The sequence below is a fragment of the Protopterus annectens genome, chromosome 8.part1 (genome assembly GCF_019279795.1).
Source record: "Protopterus annectens isolate FY-2018-M chromosome 8.part1, PAN1.0, whole genome shotgun sequence".
Classification (NCBI taxonomy): domain Eukaryota; kingdom Metazoa; phylum Chordata; order Ceratodontiformes; family Protopteridae; genus Protopterus; species Protopterus annectens.
The window spans coordinates 242762201-242784964 of NC_056742.1; the positions used below are offsets into that span (position 1 = coordinate 242762201).

The window sequence follows — 22764 nt, forward strand, 5'->3', positions numbered from 1 at the left end:
AAAATTATGAAGTTTATATCACATGGGATCATCCAATACTTTTAGTTATGTACTTACCATAACTTCGGATGTATGGGATCCATCTCGCCTACATTCATAACTGATGGCCAACTAATACACTAGCACGAAGTCTCTCATTGGCTGGGCTACTCCCTATCCCAGGATGCACTACACCTGCTTCCCCAGATCTTGTTTGTTCGCTTTCATACATCCATGCAAACACAGAAAAACTAGTAGTCACTACAACCAACTAAGGTTCTTCAAGAAAGATCTCCAAATGGGACTACAGCTCCTCTAAATCCGAATGGAAGGGGGAAGGAGGGTGGGTACTTATGAATGTAGGCGAGATGGATCCCATACATCCGAAGTTATGGTAAGTACATAACTAAAAGATGTAATGGGATCCTATCTCGCCTACATTCATAACTGATGGGACAGCGTCCCTAGCACCTAAATCCCGGGTAGCTCATTGGAAAACACTCCTGAGAACTGTGGAACCAATGGAAGCCCTGCCTCGAGAAACCACATCCAATTTGTAATGAGAAATGAAAGTGTGCGGAGAAGTCCAGGTTGCCGCAGCACAAATATCATCTATAGATAATTTGGAGTGAAAAGCTACAGAAGTAGCTATTGCCCTGGTAGAATGAGCCTTGACTGGAAAGGGAAGCTCTTTGTTAGCCTGTGAATAAATAAAAATGATACAATCTTTAATCCATTTAGCTATGGAGGTTTTTGCTACTGGTTGACCCAATTTGTTCATTGCAAAGGAAACAAACAATTGATTTGATTTCCGCGTGTGAGCGGTTCTATTCAAGTAGAAACGCAGTTGTCTATGGACGTCCAATTGATGCAAGATATATTCTGCGTTATTAGAGAACTCTGGGAAAAACACAGGGAGCTCTATAGTTTGTTGAATACAGAAGGAAGAGGCTACCTTTGGTAAAAAGGAGGGGTTTAATTTCAAAGAAACTCTATGCTTGTGAAAAATCAAATAGGGAGGATCAGAACAAAGAGCTTGAAGTTCTGAAACCCGCCTGGCGGAAGTTATGGCCACTAAAAAGGCCGTTTTCCAGGACAGAAATTTTAAATCGCAGGTAGCAGCTGGTTCAAAAGGATGGGCAGTTAGGGCAGCAAGAACCATATTCAAGTCCCAAGGGGGGACAGGGTGAGATATTGGAGGCCTAAGGAGCCATGCTCCTTTAAGGAAAGCCTTACAAAGTTTGTGAGACATCAATGAAGGTTCAAAGGAAGCATGAAAATTAGAGATAGCCACTAGCTGAACCTTAATGGTAGAAACTGAAGAGCCCAACTGAAAAAGGGAGGCCAGGAAATTCAGAACCTCCGATACTGGTGCAGTAAGGGGGTCTATACCCCGTTCCTGAGCCCAGAAGGCAAACCTTTTCCATTTGCTGGAATAAAGTTTGACAGTGGAAGGTTTATGAGAAGAAGACAATATGTGGATCACGTCCGGAGAAAGAGAATTGTCTCGGACTAAGGATGGAAGTGGAGTAACCATGCCGCCAACTTCAAGGACCTGAGAGATGGGTGAAGCCGTCCTGACTGATGAGTCAACAGGTCTGGCACCGGGTCCAGAAACCATGGACCCTCTACCGCATGCCTCTGTAGGAAAGGGAACCAAACTTGACGAGGCCAGTGCGGGGCAATCAAAATCATCTCACTCTCCAGGTAAATGGCCTTCTGTATTACCCTCGGTAGGAGGGGAAACGGAGGGAAGGCGTAAAGAAGACCGGGGGGCCAAATGTGGGTCAGAGCATCCCTGGGAATCTGTCCCTGGGAGGGGAACAGCATGAAGAACTCTCTGCATTTCGCATTGTGAGGGCTGGCAAACAGATCGCAGCAAGGGAGACCCCATTTGTCGAAGATTTTCGCAGCTACTCTCTGGTTGAGGGACCACTCGTGGGGTAAAAGAATGGTTCTGCTTAATCTGTCCGCAATCACATTGGATTTCCCCGGTATGTGCGTTGCCATTAGAAAGCGGTTGGTAGCTACCGCCCAGTGCCAAAGTCTCATGGCTTCTCTGCACAGTGGGTAAGACCTGGTTCCACCTTGCTTGTTTATATACCAAACCACCGACATGTTGTCGGATAGGATAGCAATCGGACCTTGTGGAAGAGCGTGATGGAGAGCTTGAAGTACCAAGTGTACCGCTCTCATCTCCAGGATATTGATATGCAAATGCGTTTCCTGGATTTGCCATGTGCCTTGGACTGACCTGTCCAGGTAATGACCCCCCCACCCTACTTGGGAGGCGTCCGTAGTCACAGTGGCAACGGGACGTTGAGGAATAAAGGGTCGCCCTTGGTTGAGATTGGATTGGAGAAGCCACCAACGCAGATCCCGACGGCAACTCTCCGTGATCATGACTAAATGGTTCAAGGGAAGTTCCTGATAGGACCATTGAACCGACAGAAGCCATTGTAATATTCGCATGTGAAGTATGGCTAAAGGGACTAAGAGTATGGTTGACGCCATCGAACCCAACAGTTGTAGAATCCGATGGGCCTGGGCTCTTAATAGGGGAAGACAGGATTTGACTTGATTTTGTAGAACCTGAATTCTTGCTGCCGGTAAAAAGGCGCGCATTCTTTTTGTGTCTAAGTCTGCACCTGTAAAAGTAATACGCTGAGATGGCTGTAGTACAGATTTTTGCCAATTGAACGTAATCCCCAAGAAACGGCCCAAGGTGAACGTGGCGTTGAGCGCCTGGAATAGTAGATGCTCGGAGGTGGCAGTAAGGAGCCAGTCATCTAGGTATGGAAACACTTGGAATCCCAGACTCCTCAGGTGAGACAGACACTTGGTGAACACCCTGGGGGCTGTGGTGAGACCAAAGGGCAGTGCTCGGAATTGGAAATGACTGACTCCGAGGCGGAAGCGTAAGTGTCTCCTGGACTCTTGAGCTATCGGAATGTGATAGTAAGCATCCTGGAGATCTATGGAGCACATCCATGCATCTTTCTCCAGCAAAGGAAGAATAGATTGAAGGGTGACCATTCGGAATTTGGACTTTTGCACAAAACGATTCAATGAACTGAGGTCCAAAATGGGCCTGAAGTCCCCTGTCTTTTTTGGTACCAAAAATAATCTTGAGTAAGTTCCTGATCCGATCTGGTCGGTGGGGACAGGCTGGATGGCTCCTTTTTCTAGCAGCTTTGAAACCTCTATTGCTGCCTGATCCCGCTGACTGGGTGGTACGTCCGGGATTTCCCTTAAGGAAAGGGGGGTTTTGTTGAAGGGGATGATATATCCTCCGGTAATAATGCGAAGCACCCACTGATCACTTGTTATGGATTTCCAAGCTTGTGGGTGCACCGCAAAACGACCCCCGACTGGCTCCGGAGTTGCACAGTCGGGCAACAACTCAGGGACGCTGGTTGTATGAAGAACCACGAAAGGAGTCGCGGTCTCCAGAGTTACGGGGGCCTCTGCCACCTCTGGGGCGGCGTCTTCCAGAATCCCCCCCCCCTGCCTCTGGAGGGGGAATCACTGGGTGGAGTAGGGAAGGACTTCTGAGATTTTCTGAACCACATTTTCCCTCCTCTCTGAGCCTTGGGGTAAGGCCTAGAAGGAGTGGAAAAACGGGCCCCAACGGCAGTCAGAGTCTTGCCCTCTTGCTCGCACCGAGTTAGTGTGTCCTTCACCTTGGGTCCAAACAAAGATGACCCATCAAAGGGGGCGTCGGCGAAGGAAGACTTGAAGGCCTCCGCGAATGAACACAAGCATAACCAGGCGTGTCTCCTTAGGGCAACGCCTGTTCCCGCTGCTCTACTCGCCCCTTCGGCCGCATACAAAATGAGCCTCATGGACGAGTTAACGATGGATAACAGGGTAGTCATCTGGGCGCCAACAGTCGGGGCCAGCGCCTCAGGTAGATTACCAGTGAGGGAGTCATTTAGCTCTTTAAGGAGGTCCCTTTGGAGCCTAGTAAAATGACATAAATAATTCAGCGACCGTAGGGTAAAGGCCGCTGAAGACAGGGTACGCTTCCCGTACCTATCCATGCTCCTGGAATCCTTATTAGGAGGATGGACAGACGTTGAAGCCTCTGCCACGTCCTGCTGTGTGGCAGAAGCCACCACCATAGCATCTACAGGCACACCCTTCGTCAGAAATTCCTTCTGGGGGGGGGGCTGACAGAAACTTATTGGGTCTCGCAGGCACCGGTTCCACAGAATCAGGGTGTTCCCACGCCCTTCGAGAAACCAAATCAAGGAGTTCATCGAAGGGCGGAGACACCCAGGAGGTGGAAGGCTGGGCCCCAAAGGCCTTGAGGAAGACTGACTCCTCAGCTGAAGGGGTTTTGGCCTGCCAATCACCTCTCTGTCTCAGAATCTCCAAGATATCTGAGAAAGAGATATCATCCGAAGATGATTTGGGGGACCCTTCTGCGTCATCGAGGTCAGTATCTGATGTAACAGACTCATCTTGGGAGTCTACGTGCTTCCTCTTGCACAATTTCTTCCGTGAGGGTTCGTCCGAAGCAGTTTCGGACGGACCTCCCGGAAGAAGGGAACCCCCGATGGGGGTATCCTCAGGCCCTGGGGCCCCGCTGCCGGGGGACTGCAACACAACAGAAGCACCAGTCTCCAAGTCTAGGGACGGTGAGGTAGAAGCCTGCTGAACCGGCAAAGGCATGGCCAGCGTGCTCCTCATGGCCTCAAAGGCCGGACCTCCAGACTCCATGGAGGTCACTGGTCTAGAGGCCACGATGGTACTGGGAATTCCAGCAGCCAATCCTCCGAGGGGAAGACTAGGCACCGAAGCACCCAATCCCAAAGTGTTCCCCTCGAGCCCGGCTGAAGAAGTCGCAGTACCAAACCCTGAACCGGAGGACAGGGTAGGAAGCACAGTCGGAACCGACAGACCTCGAAGGGGTCTCGGCTCCGACCGTATGGCTCCGCTTTGCTCCACCACCACCGACTCCAACGGCTCCGAGGAGGTTGGAGGAGGAATCGAATGTGTTGGAGGGGGGATCGGCTCCGAAGCCAACTGGGCTGGAGCCGAGACCATTTTAGCAAAAACTGGAGACTGGAAAAGCCTCTGTATCATCCTATCCAGATCCTGATCAGACAGTCTCGAAGATTTAGAGGAGGTAGACCGACGAGAAGACTTTCCTCTCGGCTCCGAGAGAGTAGGGGACCAGCTCCGAAAAGGCTCCAACACTATCGGCGCCGGTTCCACCACAGCATGGACCACAATCGGTGCCAAAGGAGCTTTCTTCGGAGCCGAGGGGGAAGAGTCTGAGCTGCACACCTCCACCGGCTCTGAAGCCATTGGAACCGATGGAGGTGATTCACCTCTCGATACTCCAACCTGCGGCTCCGAAACTAATGGAGCCGAGGAAAGAGGTATCGAGGCAGACCCTTCGACCCTCGGCCCCGAAGTCAGTGGAGCCGAGGAAGAAGTCGTCAATTTTTGCTTTTTAGTAGTCTGTTCCGACGGACTTGTCGGAGCCGACGATCTTTTCTTTTTGGAAGCAACAGGAGGATCTAAGGCTTCCTCAAAGGAGGGTTTAATAAGCCCTTTCAGTATCAGTTTGTTTTTGCGTTCTTGAAGAACCCTAGAGGAGAAAGCATGACAGACACTACATGTCTCCTGTAGATGTTTCGGCCCCAAACAATAAACGCAAATTGAATGGTTGTCTGTAATGGACATTTTGTAATTGCACCGAGTGCATTTCTTAAAGCCTGACTTCTGCTCTTTTGACATAATACAGGTTCCCTCGTACAAGCAATAAAAATATATTAACTGAAGAGCGCGAGACACAAGGCACGAGAACTGAGAGGAAAAATTACCTCAGACAAGAACACAGTGAACAGACGCAGAACAAAACAAGTTCAGCGGCCCAAAGCCCTCTAATTTAAACGGGCTTGGTCCGAAAAAAAAAACAATTAACAATAATAACACCACTTAAAACAGCACTCAAAGGTAGGGCAAAGGCCCTCTAACTTAAACGGGCCTTGCCCGACTGCAAAAATAAAGTACCAGAAATCACTTGACACACGCAACTGAAGATATAACAAATTTACAAAGAATAGCTGTTAAAACAGCTGTTTTATTAATATATATAGAAAAAACCCAAGGTCAAAGACCAGTAAAGGTAAAGAAAAGGACCACTTAGCTCCAGCCAAGTCGAGACCACGTCCAGCTTGTAAAGCGGCAAACGAGATCTGGGGAAGCAGGTGTAGTGCATCCTGGGATAGGGAGTAGCCCAGCCAATGAGAGACTTCGTGCTAGTGTATTAGTTGGCCGAGTCGGAGCCGATGGATCGGCTCCGAGCCCATCAGTTATGAATGTAGGCGAGACAGTATCCCATTACATCCAACAGTTAAAAAGATAGATGCTAGAAAACCGGATATAGTGGTCCAAGAAAAGAAGACAAAAGTAGCATTGATCATTGAAATCGGCAGACCTAGTGACTACAGTGTCTTGCGTACAGAGAGAGACAAAGTCATAAAATACCTTGGTCTGCAGGCAGAAACGAGAGCCATGTGGAAGAAAGATACCCAGACAGTTCCGATAGTAGTAGGAGCAACTGGTCTTATAGAAAAGAATTTACAATCGTATTTAGATATGTTACCAATTCATGTAACACCATAAGAACTGCAGAAGGAGTCATTACTGGGCACATTGCGGTGCTGAGAAGAGCACTTCTGGCTAACATCAAAGAGTGAAACAATACTAATTTCATGATCTTTAATCGTACTTTGACTTAGAAATGGGGTCCATTCCCATCATAGTATTTGAAACCTAAAAAACTTGGAGAAATTAAAAAAGAGAAGGACAATAAAATATTATCCTCACATGGAAGACTTTAGGAAAAGGGGATTCCCATGTCTCTACCTCCTACCTAGGGACCTACTGTCATCTGCCATAAAAGACAATAAGCAAATGTCAGGGGAGTACTAACTGTTAGGCAAAAGGTCCCCTAAAACTGGGGTGGCACATACCATAGGTGGTGTCAGTTCACAAAAGGCCTACTGGGGTCTTTTACTGTCATTATTCTGAGTACTAATGTTGTATACTTTTTTATGCTCATAAAGATATATTCCACCACATACTGAAAAAATTATGCACAGTCTAACTTCATAGCACATCAAAGGTCCACCTGATGAGTGAGTGAACCTATGGAAGTCACGTAAATTCTCGCAAGCAAGCCTCGATGAAGGAAGATTCCTTAAGCTGGAGCTCAAATGCCAATGGACTCGAGTTTGTTATATGTGAACAGACCAGTTGAAATGCCATCCCGGGTGCTCAAATGTAGGATGGATGGTGATACAATGTTGAGACTCATCACCAAAGATGTCTGCTGAGGGGGGTACTTCTCATGCTTCCCACAATCTCTCACCAGAAGAGAGAGACAGCAGGTGATCATCAGAGGGATGAGCCTATAGGATGAATCTCTTGGCTAATACCCAACCTTCAGTTACCTTATCTTCTCCCTTCTATCCATTCCGGTCCCAGGATTACAGCAGTGGCTCCTCATACCACTGCCTAAGTGACCCAACTTTCTTATGGTGATGCAGATCACTAGCTTTTCAAACCATCTTCATCTTGTCAACAAGTTAACAAACAAATCAATTTTTCACAATGTATGCCTCACCCCAGCAATATGGGAAGTTCCTATAACAGGTAATGGCTGGTTATCAAGTGCCTATTGGAACACATAAAAGGTCTGTGATTAGGCAATAAACACAAACTTTCTAACAACATGCAGTAGGAATAAGAATCAACATAAGTGACTGGAAGAAAAAAACAGAAGAGGGCAGTGAAAGAGTGCAGGGTCTAAACAGTTTCAGAACTGTCAAGCAGGGTATATCAAAAGATAAAAGAGTTATCCATTGTAGATGGCTTTCTGTACAATAATAAACACTATCTATAAGACACATGCACCTCCTCCTCATGAAGCACTACAGTTTTTACTTAGCCTCTAAAAGCAAACCAAGCTAACTAGGTAGACCAAAGCAATGCAGATGTGCTGGGGTCTACGACAAAACTATGACAGGTAAACAGTGCTAATTTATGCCCTCCATATTGGCACATGCATCAAACAGTTTTCTGTTTACCTTATCTTCTGATTTGTAGAACACCTTGTGTGGAGACCCAAGAGCACTCACTACTTCCTGGCAAGAATCTCCAAAGTACACAGATTGTTCAAATACCCGCATCTTTGTATCACCCAGTACCCCTGGGCCACAACCTGAAAAGACAAACATGACATTGAAATGCCAATGTAAACGTTTCTGCTGTGAAGTTTTGCTTGTTTGCTGAACCTCTTGCTAAAATCACCTCATTTACATTGGTAAGCACTTAACATACATTTGCTTTAACTATTTAAGTCTTGTTTCTAACTAGGAAAAATGCATCATATATCAACATTTTTCAGCAGTTTATTTTTGTATTACATAGACATGCATTCTTGCGAGGATACAACTTCAAATACAGAAATGCTGAAATACTTATGCTCATTATAATTTCCAAACCATGAATATCTTCAGCATTTATTCCCACTAGATAGAGCTCTTAGCTGGAGAGTCTAAGACTCCACAAATCAGAAGACTTCACTAGAGTCTTAAAAGGACAGGGAATATAGGTGATACAGCTGAGATTGTCAAGACTGATATGGATGTAAATGCTAATCCACAAGTGCAACCACTCCTCCCGCATTAATCACATTTGGTAACAAAAAAGTAAGGGTGTAAAAGTGTAACACATCTACAAATAGATTTACACATCTAATCTAACTACAAAAAATAATGACTTAGAAATCAAGCCGTATGCCTAGACAGCAGAGGAGAGTGATGAGGAGTACATATAATATATGTACATATATGTGTATATGTATATATATATATATATATATATATATACACACACACACACACACACACACACACATATATATATATATATATATATATATATATATATACACACACACACATATATATATATATATATATATATACACACACACACAAACACATTCACACAAACATACATATGTCTATACATGCACACATATACAGCTGTACACATATATGCATACGCACATATGTACCTGCATAAATATCTGTAAACATATGCACAGATATATGTGCAGGTTTAGACCTCATAAACTAGTGATCAGCATCTGTACTGGCTCCCTAATGTGCGATTTCATGCTTTTATTTTTAACAATGAGACTGAGTATCAAAGAGCTTTCTCCCTTTGTCCAGATACAGCAAGCCCAGAGTTAGTATAAGAGTAGCCGGGGGGGGGGACCCCAACATGAAGGGAAGTGGGGTGCCGCCCCACAAACATTTTTTGTGGTGTCTTCTGTTTCTAGACATAACTGTTTTTTGTTATAAAAAAGATTTAGCACTTGCACACACTATATATATGCACGCTTGCACACACACACATACACATGCACTTAGTGGTCACTGACACTTGAAGGTTAAAAGAAACATGACCATCAACTTGATAAGGTGGATATCTTCTGCAGAATAAAAAGGGCAAACCCAATCTGACTTTTTCAATATAATGGCAGCAATATTTCTGTTGGTTTTACACTGGAATTCCTAAAATTAAAAAAGCTTCTGCATTACTCAAGAATTCAAGGCCTAGTTAATAAATGGTCTTTTGACAATTACATCCCTGATGCACTGATTTACTTTTAGAGGCATTAAAATGCAATTTATTTTAATTTGCCTAACTACAAATATTCAAATAAAGTTGCAAAGGATTATCTGTCTTAATGGACTTCGCAATAAGTCTTTCTTTTAAATCATCATAATATCCAGTATACCATACTCAGGAAAATTGTAAGTCAAGTCCATACTATGTAGACAGGGCCTATACCAAAATTAAAAGATCTCTGAGGAACTTCAGTTACTAAAACTCGCCGGCCACTTATGTTGTTATTACATTTAACACTAGCTGAAATACCAGTAAGCAAATTTTAATTTCAATTTACAAGCACACTATTGTGTGAAGTTTTTAAATTAGAATCCAAGGATTTAATAACACAAAGGTTTAGGCATAGCCATACAGATTATATTTACAGAAAGCTTTTATTCATCGGCTCTAATATCCAGACCACTAGTGGTAATGGATTTTTTTAAACAAATCCATGAGTATCATCCTACTGTTTAACCACCAATTATCTTACAAATGATCCAAAGTCCAATGCTTCACTGAAGCTAGCAATATTATTTAACATACTGACTGGTCTGTTATTTTCCATTACACCTGAATTACACCTGGCCTTGCTCTTTTATTAAACATGTTATAAAAGTAAGTAACCAAATTTAACAACTTCTTGATATCCTTTTCATGATACCATCTGAACCAGTCGTCCTGTTTACTTTTAGTTTACCACAATTACGCAGTACTCTGTTTAAACTAATGACAGGTTCAGGAAGATATACTTCACTGTCAAATATAAAGAGTTTTACTGCAAGTTCTGTGAATTCCAAGTCCAAATACGTAAGAAAGGCCATCACATCCTTCCTGAAGGGTGGCAAAGTATTCCCATAACACAATATCCTCTTCTCTGCAATATTTTAGACATTACTATAAAAGTTACTACAAAAATGGAAAAATTAAATGTCTCCCTCGATTATGGAACTTATAAAGATATTGCTAACATTGCATGCCCAAATTAACTGATCACTATTAAGATGAGAACAAATAAGATTGCCTCTGAATATAATAACTGGTTGCAAGTGAATGTGTTATTAGAAAAATATTAATTTATGAATTTTACAACAGTTATGTTAATTAACATACTTACAGATTTTCTTTGAATCATTAGGCTTATTTGTTCTGATGTAGACACTATTCTACATAATTTTATATGATTGTTTGTTCATTTGAATCTTCTTCTTTTGGCTTCCCCTGGTTAGGGGTCGCAACAGTGGATCACCTGTCTGCTCATGATTGGCAGTGGAGTTTTACGGTGTTTGAGTTGCCAGCTCGGCACCCAACCTTCCACAGAAGGCACACACTCACACCTAGGGCCAATTTTAGAGTGTCCAATCCACCTACAGCCTGTCTTTGGGATGTGGGAGGAAACCGGAGCACCCAGAGGAAACCGACGCGACCAAAAGGAGGACATGCAGACTCCGCACAGAAGGCACCCCAGCCGAGAATCGAACCAGAGAACCTCTTGCTGTGAGGTGGCAATGCTAACCGCTGCACCACCGTGGCCACCCTTGTTCATTTGAATGAAAATGTTAAAAAAAGCTGGCAGTCAGCTTTATTTTAATTCAGGAAAAAATTATTACTGCCTATGTCAAGAGTTTAAATTATATACATTTTTATGTTATACTAGATAACAAATTTCTCTTTTTACCATGTGTGCATGTTTTTAAGGAAATGATTGAAGGCTTAGTGTCTGTTATTCTAAGAGTGTATTAGTTCTGGTTTAAGCACTTGAGCTTCGGGCCAGCTTTTTTACATTAAGAAGGTGTGGTCTGCAATCTTGTGGGAGGAGAGGGTAGATTCTGCCCTTCTGAGCTGCGAATTTCTGGTTAAAGGCTTATTGTGCCTGCTTATTTGAACTGTTTCTTTCTGAAATCGGTGTGCCTTGTTTGCTGTACCATAGAATAAATTCAGACCTGCTGAATCTAGCTTTGTTTGTATAATTTGAGCACTAATCCAGACCATCTTTTTTTGGAGAAGGTTCCTCTGCACCCTAGTGGCAGGAGTGTGCAGTTAGAACTTGTCTGATCGAAGACTGCTGGAACAGGGCTCAGCTTTTAGCTTTTTACTGGTTAATTTGTTTAAATCAGTTTGCTCATTTGCTACTGTTATATAAAAAAAGAATACACTTTATGCATCGCCGCTTAGCTAGGGTTAAACTATTCCTGGCGCCATAAAGTCTGCTCTTCAAATTTTCCCTTAGAACTAGCCATTTTTTTTAGTTTTAGCACTCAAATCTGTTTCTTTGAGCTCAGCACTTGTTCAAAACTCGCTGTAAGCACTAAATAAGCTACAAATTACCACAGCACTCAACTTTCCACACTTGTCTAGAGGAAAACAGTTCTTAGTACTTAATAAATAAGCACCTATCCAGGCATGTCTAAGGGTCAGCTCCTGGTGTTTTCTCCTGTGATGAATCTGGGCATCTTGGGGCAATGCAGCAATCGCCTCATGTACACAGACAACCCTCTCCTCCTACCACCCAACACTATAACCTGTGAGAGATGCACTCATATAGCCAAACTGGAAGCAAAGCTCTCTTCACCCAAGACTGGACTAGACAGTCAAGAGGAGAAGGTAAACACTTGCACCACACTCATCACATAGTCCCCTCAAAACCTACACCACCAAAACACACACACAGCAACACAAAACACACACCTACATTCACAGAGGCTCTCAATAAAAATCTGCTCAAGCAACAGAGACCTCCAAAGCAGAAATGCATGCAACCTCCACCCCCCCCCCCAAACACAACCCAAATGAATCACAGCTCACAAACTCAGTGTGCCACTCAACCACAGCCTATAAGGCATAACAACGTACCCAGCACTCTAGTCATAGGTGACTCTACAGTCAGGCACACTGAGGTTCCATTCACCAGGCTAAACAAGGATAAAGTTACTGTCAAGCTGCCTGCTGGGGTGCCATGATCCGCCACATAATACACGCACTCAGGTCATTCCACAACAAGTACAAATATGACTCTGTCATTGTCCATGTTGGTGTGAATGACCTGAGATGTACCTCCCTGGACTACATGAAAAGAGACATGGAGGAGCGCTCCGATCTTGTAGCCCAGGCTGGTATGAACCTAGCCCTGAGTAGCATTCTGCCATCACCCAGAATGATACCACAGTACAAGGACAAAATGATTGACTTCAACAATTGGCTAAGCTTCTGGTGTCATTCTAAGGGGATTCAGTATCTGTCTGCATAGGGTGACATGATCGACAGACCACGATGCTTTGCCAGAGATGGCCTGCACCTGTTACCCTTGGGATTCCAGATACTGGCTAAGGCTCTTGCCACCCGTATAGTGCCTTTTTTAGGCAAGGTTCAAATGACAAATTCACCACCATAACAGGTACATGCAAGCAAAATCTGAGGGTAATGCTAGAAGTCTAAATCTCAAACTGCATTCACTCGAGGTACTCCTTAAAATGGAGAATATCGACATCTGTGCAGTGACAGAGACCTGGTTCAAGGCTGCAGAGAGCACCCCTGCATTACCAGGCTGTAATTCATACCACACCTTTCGGCCACCTAACCTGGACCGAAATACTAAAGGTGGAGGCGTGTCCATATTCATTAAGGATATCCACACCTCCAGGCTAGTTGCTCAGCATAATGCATCCGAGATTATCCAAGTGCAACTATCTCTGGGCAAGACTGCAATCCAAATTGTAACTTGCTACAGATCTCCCACCATGCCCCAGGATTCCAACTCCTCACTTCTTGATACACTGGAAAATATTAGGGTACAACTCAACACCCTAATAATGGGTGATTTCAACTACCCAACCATTAACTGGGAAAACTACTCATGTACCAACTCTTTTGCTCAATGTTTTCTGGGATTCATAAATTCCAACTCCTTGGATCAACTTATCCACAACCCCAACCAGGGGCAGCAATATCCTAGACCTGGTCATTACCAACATGGGCAACCGGTGTTCCACACCAGAGGTCAATTCCTCGTTGGTCAGATCCGACCACAAGCTAATCAGCCTAGACATCCACATCCTGCCCCCACTCCCACCCCCCATTTGGGAAACCGCCGTAAAAAATTTCTTCAAAGCCCACTTCACACTTCTTAAGACAGAAGTGGCAAACCACAACACCCATGCAGACGGACAATAGAGGTACGACTGCTGAATCCTACACAAATGCACTTTATAAGCACTTACACAAGTGCATGGATCGTGCTACTCCTAACAGAACCAAGATGCTATCCTCCAAAAAAAGGAAGCCAATCTGGTGATACCCCGCCATAAACAAACGCTACAACAGAAGAAAGAAACTGTTGCAAAAAAGATTAAAATCCCATGACTGGAAGAACTCCCTGGTCAGCCTCAGTAAGAAGCTGAGATCCCTCATAAAATCCTCCAAAGCTAGTTATGAAAACAAAATCGCCACTGACTCTAAAGACAACCACAAAGGATTCTATAGCTATGTCAAGAATCTCAATGGCAACACTCAGATCTGCTCTGAGTTACAGCACAATGGCACTAATTATACAGAATCAACTGATATTGCCAACATCCTGGCAGATAGGTTCAGTGCTAACTTTACCCCCCATCCCCTAAAGGGCCCATCTCTATACTAGAATAATGCAAAATTCCTGTAATCACAGCTGCACAGGTAAAAAACACACTCTCCAAAGCCAAGAACACAGCATCCATGGGGCCTGACAACATCCCAAGCTGCGTTCTACATGAATTACAGAATGAACTGGCACCCCACCTAAGCACCATATTCAGTCATAGCCTCACCTCAGGCTTTGTGCCCACTGAATGGCGCACAGCGACGGTTATCCCAATCCACAAAGTGGGAGCCACCATGGACCCCGGGAACTACCGCCTCATTAGCCTAACGAGCCTGGTCTGCAAGACCATGGAACTTATAAACAAAGACATTGGTAATCTCCAAACTCTGGACCCTACCCAGTTCGGGTTTGTAAAAGGCAGATCACGTCTCCTAAACCTGACTGACTTCTTTGAAGCAGCACCAAAGCTGTAGACGAGGGTACGGTGGTTCACACAGCCTAGCTAGATCTCGGCAAGGCTTTTGACACCATCCCCCACTCTGGAATTATAGATAAGCTCACTAAACTAGGTATAAATCTCTATGTCACAAGATGGGTTACCAACAGGCTCACTGACAGAACCCACACTGTGAAAGTAGCAGACTCCAAATCCGATTTCAGACCAGTGACAAGTGGAGTACCACAGGGCTCAGTCCTGGGTCCTCTCCTATTTGGTATCTACTTTTCTGAAGTACAGGCTAACACAGAAGGTCTTTGGCTAACGAAGTTCACAGAAGACTGCAAACTAGGAGCCATAACTGAAACTCCTAACGATGTGGACATCCTACAAAAGGGCCTCACTGAGACAGATGCCTGGTGTCAAAGCCATGGCCTCAAACTCAATGCCAAAAAGTGCATTGTCATCCCCTTTGGTAAAAACTCTGTACCCATGAGCTGCCACATAGGTAGTAGTCTACTTAACACCAAAAGTGTGATAAGAGACCTTGGGACACATGTGGACAGAAGTCTCTCCTTTGATAATCGCATCGTCACAGTCCGGAAATCCTTCTACATGGCACACCTCATCACAAAAGGTTTCTCATCCAGGAGAAAAGAGGTCATTGTTTCCCTGTACTCGTCACTCATTAGACCCATTATATAGTACAATGCCCCTTTCGGTATGTACATCACAAGACATCTACAACTGGAAAGGCCGCAGAAATACCTCACAAAGAGGATTACTGGCCTCAAACAGATGCCCTATGCAGACAGTCTCAAAAAACACCCGTTTTACTCCATCGCATATCGCCTACTCAGAGGAGATCTCTGCCTAACATACAAAGCTATGTCAAACCCAGAGCTGTTGGACATGCTCCACTTAAAGAAATCCCAATCTCTCCGAGCTACACGCTCTAGGGACCTAAACCTTGTCATCACAATAAACAGAACATGCTGGAGGGATAGATTCCTGTCCCAGAGACTTCCCATACTCTGGAACACACTACCTACCTATCTATATCAAACACAGCTCCTCATTAGCACTCTTCAAGAAAAATCTTGATGATTGGATGGGAAATAAGAAATTCACCCCGGGGATCACCTCTGTGGCTCTGCTCGACAGGGGCACAGGAAAATAATTTTCTTGGGTGGCGAAAGCCAGGGTACCTTTGTGGCAAGGCTTGTATGGGCCCCTAGGGCCAATAGCCTAGCACCTACCTATGAACCTATGAAATCTTGAAATACTGGAGCCAAATGAATAGAAATGTTGCCTACTTCAGTCTAAATAGATGCATTTTCCTTTCAGACATTTTTTGTTGAAGCAAATGGAGACTATCATAAGAGACTAAACTAACACGGGCCTTACTTGAAGGGAATCATCTTAGAGATTGCATTATTATTGATACAAACTGCAATGCCACATTAATACATTCAACTCAGTGGTGCTAAAAAAAAATAAACATTGATATCTTGAAGACAAACAGGATAGTAAATACTCTTATGACACTAATTTAAGGAAGCGGCTAGTTATGACATGGCATGCAGTCTATAAACCATGTTCTCCTATCCTGATGATAATCTGCACCAAAGCTGATGCCCAAAGTGGTTGGTTTATTTAACTCTTCCACCTATAGGTACAATCTAGTATTTGTGCTATTGAACTCCATTCTTAGGATTGAGGGAGAACATGAAAACTCCATACAGACATTTGCTGGAGGGAACAATTAAACCTGTACCTTGTGCACAGGAGGTGAAGACCTTAACTGTTATGCCAAATGGACAAAGTGTTACCACAAAAACATAGACTAACAAAGGAAAGGAAGGGAATAAGTAAAATGCACACCATGGAAGCACTGTAGAGAGAAAACTATAAAATGACTAAGACATGAAATACTCACTGTTAGAAGAAGGGAAAAAGATAATTACAAGTCTTTAGAAGCAACACAGTATCAAAACAGACAAGCATTTATCTTATACTATTTCCTATAGTAAACTAAAAATATTACCACAAACTGAAAACTTAGAAGGAAAGCAAACAAAGGAAAAGTATAAAACAAGTAATTCATTGATGATTCAAAAAAAGTTTTATAGAGAATTAGGAAGCAAATCAAATGGAACAGAAGTACCAACAAAAAAGCAAGAAATATGTACATTTTAAGAAGTATTTATGAAGGCCCTGATTAATATAACAAGGATGCTGAATGGATAGAAAATTTGAAAGAAGCAGTAAGGGGCTCTAATACAGAGGAGATGAAATGGAATGAAGTAACAGACAGAGAAATTGAGACAAAATTAAGAAAACCTCCTAAATGGAAACCCCCAGGCCCAGACTCAGTACTTAACTTCTGGCTAAAGGTATTAACATTTTTACACAAAGATTTATCCCTTAGTAATAATTACTTATATGCGAATTCCAAACAGACACCAACCTGGTTAACAAAAGGGAAAATGACACTCCTTAACAGCCATCCTAAGAACTAAAGACCAATAAAACTTGTCTTCCGACAACATACAAATTATATATTGGAATTAATGCAGACAGAATTTATGGCCACCTAGAAAAAAAAACTCAATTATAGCAAGAGAATAAAAAGGAAATAAAACAAAAATTATGTGGAATAAAAGATCATCTGTTGTTAAACAAAGCCATAATACAGAGTTGCAAAAAGGGGGAAGAATAAGTATGACAAGGAAATATTACAAAAAAAAAGCATCCGACAGCATAATGAAATGCTTACAGTTGTATAAAATACACCATACAGTGACCAATTACATTGCAGTGATATGAAACAGTGTCAAACCACTTTGCAGCTAAGATATGACAAAGGGAAAATTACTATCACTGGGATAAAAATTCAAAGGGAGATATTGCAGGGTGATTCTTTGTTATGTCTTGCCCATAAGCAGTTAAGCAGCTTACTTAACAGGTTAGGCTACAGTTATACTTTAACTTCCAGAAACCAATCATGTTTAAAGACATTTCATCTACTTTTTTGTGGATGATTTTAAAATTATATATTTCATCAAATGAGGAGCTGAAAGCACATGTATGAGCAGTTAAAACTTTCTCAAATGATATAAGAATGACATCTGGAATTGATAAATGTGCAAAAGCAACATTTAAAACAGGAAAGCAGCAGCACAAAGAAAATATTAACCAGGCACAGGAATATAAATTGAGCAGGAGGGAGTATATACATATTTGGGAACAGACAAAGAGTTGGCAGTAAAATGTGAACAAAGGAGAATAAAGTTCAGTAAGGAATACTTCAGAAGACTAAAGCTAATGCTGAATACTGTCGAACATCTAGGAATAAAGTCCAAGCTGTAACCTAATTTGTACTTAGTGTGACTGAATGGCCCTCAAAAGTACCAAATTGACTGGGCAGAAAAAGAAGAAAAATGCTATATGATTATCAAACAACAAATAAACAATGCATACCAAGATTACATATCATTTGCTCTGAAGAGGGTATGGGCCTCCTTGGAACTGACTACATATAAAGATCTGCAATCATGAAATCCAAACAAAGTGAAAGTTTGAAGTGTGAAGAGAAGTTGTCTAGGATGACATCTTTGTATAATTTAGCAGAAGCATGTCAAAATAAAGTGGCAAGGGAAGTCAAACCAGAAGTGGACAAAACTCAGACAGTAACTGACAGAGCAAAACGGAAGCTGAAAGCACATCTATGAGCAAGAAATGCATAGTCATACCCTTCGGGAAAAACAAGGTTACCCCTAGCTACCATATAGGTGGCAATCCACTGAGCACAGAAGAAGTCATCAGGGATCTGGGGACCCAGGTTGACAGTAGCCTTTCGTTTGACACTCATGTTGCTAAAGTAGTTAGGAAAACCTTCTACATTGCCCACCTGATCATGAAGGGATTCACATCTAGATCAAGGGAGGTCATCGCCCCCTTGTACTCATCACTCATTAGACCTATGATTGAGTACAATGCCCCATTCGGAATGTATCTGACCAGACACCTGCAGCAGCTGGAAAGGCCCCAAAAGTTCCTCACCAAAAGGATAAAGGGTCTCAAAAATATGTCTTATGCTGCCCGACTGAAAGAACTCCAGCTCTATTCAGTTTCATACCGCTTGCTCAGAGGTGACCTGTGCCTGACATATAAGGCCATGTCAAACCCTGATTTGATGAATATGCTTCACCTCAAAAATCTAGATCCCTCAGAACCACAAGGGCGGAGACTTAAACCTTGACACGGTTATTAATAGAACATGCTGGAGGGACAGATTCATCACCCAGAGACTCCCTATGCTGTGGAACAAAATCCCGGTACATGTGAGGCAGAGCACCTCGCTGGCCTTGTTCAAGAGGAATCTTGACCAATGGATGGGGGATCGCAGATATACCCCAGGGATTACTTCAGTGTCACTGCTTGACAGAGGCACAGCAAAATAATAGGCATAGTTTTATTCAAACTAAAGGGGTGGCGAAAGCCAAATAACTATGGGCTAGGCTTATAAATGCCCTTGGGCAGATAGCCTAGTATGAACCTATGAACCTATGAACCTATGAAGAAAAGGACCAGAAGAGTAAGAAAGACAGAAATTGAAAAATCCACAAATATAGTTGCATGCACAGAAAACTTCTGGAACAAGCTCATAATGACCAAAAAAACTGACAAAGGAATGGTTAAGAACTGAACTGAAACCAAAAGATGAAAAGCTAATAATGGAGGTCCAAGACAGTGGGCTGTATACACATTTGTTTACAAAGTTCATGGAAAAAGTGGGTCAAACAGAAAAATGCAGGTTCTGTAAAACAGAAATGGAAACAGTAACAGATCTTTTTACTGGGTGTGATACTCTCATGACTGAGAATCTGTATACTGAAAGTCACAACAATGCAAGAAGACTGTTGCATTGGAGATCGTCAATCCCTACAATGCAGAAATGCAGAAGTAACTGAGAGGCACTGGAAACATAAACCATAAAGCAACATTGACAGTGATGAAATTTATATCATATGAGAACACTCATTATCATCAGTTCAAAAAACAGATGCAAGAAAAACAGATACAGCAGTGCAAGAAAAAAGGACAAAAGCAGAATTGATAACTGAAATTACTACACCCAGCAATTAGGGTGTCTTACCCAAGAGAGAGAAAGTCTTAAAATACTAGGATTTGCAAGTGGAAATGTGTAAGAAAGATACTCAGAAAATTCCAGTAGTAGTAGTATGAGCAATATGGCTAATAAAAGAATTTAAAATTGTACTTGTGTGTGTTACCAGTACATGTAACCCTGTATGAACTGCAGGAGGAGGCAATTCTGGGCGCCCTTGGTTAATATCACAGACTGACGCAATACTGATTTCTTGAGCTTTAATTATGCCCGGCTTAAGAATGGGGTTCATTCCTACCAAGGAAGGGAAACAAATATGCACTTGATGAAATTAAACCAAGACACACCACTTCGTACTGAAGTCGGTCCACACTTTTAGTAAATCCAAGCAATTTCTTGAATTGGTCCATAGTATGGTATGCTAGAAGGCATTCATCATATTAAGCATTACCACTCAAGCTTCTTGTGGCAACAATGGCATGACTCCTGGAGAGTTGCCATCTGAAGCCTGGCATACCAGGTATGTTCACTGAAGTTCCATAACAGATAAAGACCATTCTTTCCCTTTCAAACTAAGAACTAGTAAGAGACAACCCTTTGGCCTCCTCCAACAGAGGGAAAGCTTTTAAAACCACTTTAAGAAGTAGATCTTGGGTTGGTTCTAAGCATTCTGCAGACATTATCTGCTCTCTGTGCAGAACCCTTTCTTGGGGATCTATGAGCTCTAAGACACTGCCATGAATGACCATACTGAGAAACTACTGGTCTTTCAAAGCTCTCTACACTGTGGTAAACCCAGAGACAAAGTCCCACTTGCAGCCCTAGAAGACACTTCGGCTGCAACTGCTAGGCTAGCAGTCATCCTCCTATGTAACCTGGCCGGTAGTAGCTAGGCAGTTAGAATTGCCTGATAATTAAGGATCCTATCCTTTTTCCAACAGGAAGCTGTTACACCTGGGGGACTGGCTGGAATTAAAAGAAGGGTGGTCCAACGGGGGCAGCTACAAAGGTCTTCTACAGTAATGATGCTCTGTTCATCTTCTGAAGCTCAACCAAACACTCAGAGGGTTGAATGACAATGACAACCTAATGGAAGGGGGTATCTGGAATGCCCTGAGTTTTCCCTTGAGGAGGGGGACCTTCATTTACACCATCTTGTCTGCTACCCTAACCACAGTTAAAGAGCAGTCAAACTTACACAAAGCCACTTAGAACAGAAGTCAGAAACAGAATCATAATCAGTCCTTCCTTAAACAGAAACACAGAGATGCTGAAAAGCTTGTTTGGAACCTGGTCCACTAAAACAGACTGGAATCCAGAGAAAAAGATTTGCAGGTCCTAAACTCTGATGTGACAGAAGCGAATACTATTTTTTCACCCTGCCCACAACTTCTGAATCCTTGTGCTTGACAACAAGATGCTGCGGTCCCTGACAACTCTACCAGATGAAACGGATCAAGTAGAAGTCTGTTGAAGCTATTTTTGAACATCTGGTTAATCTATCACTCCATTAAGCCAGGTGCCTGTAGAAGGCATCAGTCTTCTAAACTACAAAATAGAATTCTTGACCAGGGGGTCCATATAGGTACAAGCCACAGCTCCATCTCCTTTTTCAGATACTCATTCAGACATTTCTGGGAAAGAGGAACAGGGAGGCACAGGCCAGTCTGCTATGGGCTTCATGATTCTTAAGACTTTTCCGAAGGAAGGCTTCATATCGTAGGGAGCTGCAAGGACAGGAAGTCTCCTTACCTTTATCTGTTTCCTAGAAAATGTCCTTCAAGTCCTCAGACTCCTCACAGGAAGGACAGTAGGAGGCAGTCTCCACAGCTCCAATTAAGTGTGGTTTGTCACTGATGCTATGCACAGGCTTAATTACATAATGGATAGGTGTAAGGTGCTTGGTGAAAGGCTATCAACACTCATGGATGCCCCTACCGATGGCAACTTGGGAACTTAAAGGTAGTCACTAACCAGAGTTAGCATCAAACAATGTTCTGTATGAAGTAGATTCCCGCAGAACCAAGGAGAGATCTCAACAGATTTCAAGCAACTCCAAGTCCAGGGATTGATGATGAAGGAGAAGCCAATGGACACTCCACAATTTCTGCGTTACTGAGCACTGCTGGGTGCAGCGAATGCCCTGTCCCAGATGCAACCACTGAGCTCTGTCTGAAGTATTCCAGTGACTGCTTCTTAAAAAAAAAAAAAAGCTGGTTATCAGTATTTTAGGGAAAAGTGGACCAGAACTAGGTGGTAACATCGTAGTTAGCACCCCAACACTACTAAAGTGGCTGCCAGAGGTAGACCTTGTAATGATAGGAGGTACTGTCAGCCATGCCAGGAGAAGTAGGACAGTGGATGTATGACTTGTGCCAGCACAGCTAGCTGGAATTTTGTAAATAATTATATGTCTTTTGTATACCAAACTGATTTGTACAGATGCGTGTCTTGAAAATGTTTTTGTGATGTTTGCCTGTGTTAAAATGTATCAACAGTGCACTCTGCTGGAATGAAAAGAAATGTACAAGCATTATTGTACATTAATTAAACGTATATGTTTTAATAGAGGATACTGGGACAACAGAGGTTAACCAGCTAGCTTACTTTAAGAAAAATAAGGGAAATATAAATGAGCTGTTAAACCATTAAAATGGCACCCTGCAGTGCTGAATAGAATTGGAGACAGTGGATCTGGAAGGAACCTTTGTTCATTAGCTCCATAAAAAAAGAGGGGAAGCCCCAGGCACTGTCAAAATATTTAGATGTGTACTGTAGCCGTCTATGCTAAATTTCTGTCTCAGCTTCAAAGGTGGATACCGTAAGAACCTAGAGTCAGGTAACCAGATGAGGTCATTCTGCAAGCCATCTTGGACATGATATTTTACAGGGAGTATTCTCTGAGTATTGAGTATTCTGTTTTGGGGAACCTGACTAGAA

At 42.9% G+C, this 22764-nt stretch overlaps 1 protein-coding gene across 1 annotated transcript in view; it reads right to left on the reverse strand.

Annotated features, from left to right (window-relative positions):
* Positions 1 to 22764, reverse strand: part of PHAF1 (phagosome assembly factor 1) — a 1784739-nt gene that overhangs the window by 737710 nt on the left and 1024265 nt on the right. The window contains exon 9 of the mRNA XM_044081838.1: positions 8088 to 8221. Coding sequence (XP_043937773.1) covers positions 8088 to 8221 — 134 coding nt within the window. The remainder of the gene's footprint in view (positions 1 to 8087; positions 8222 to 22764) is intronic.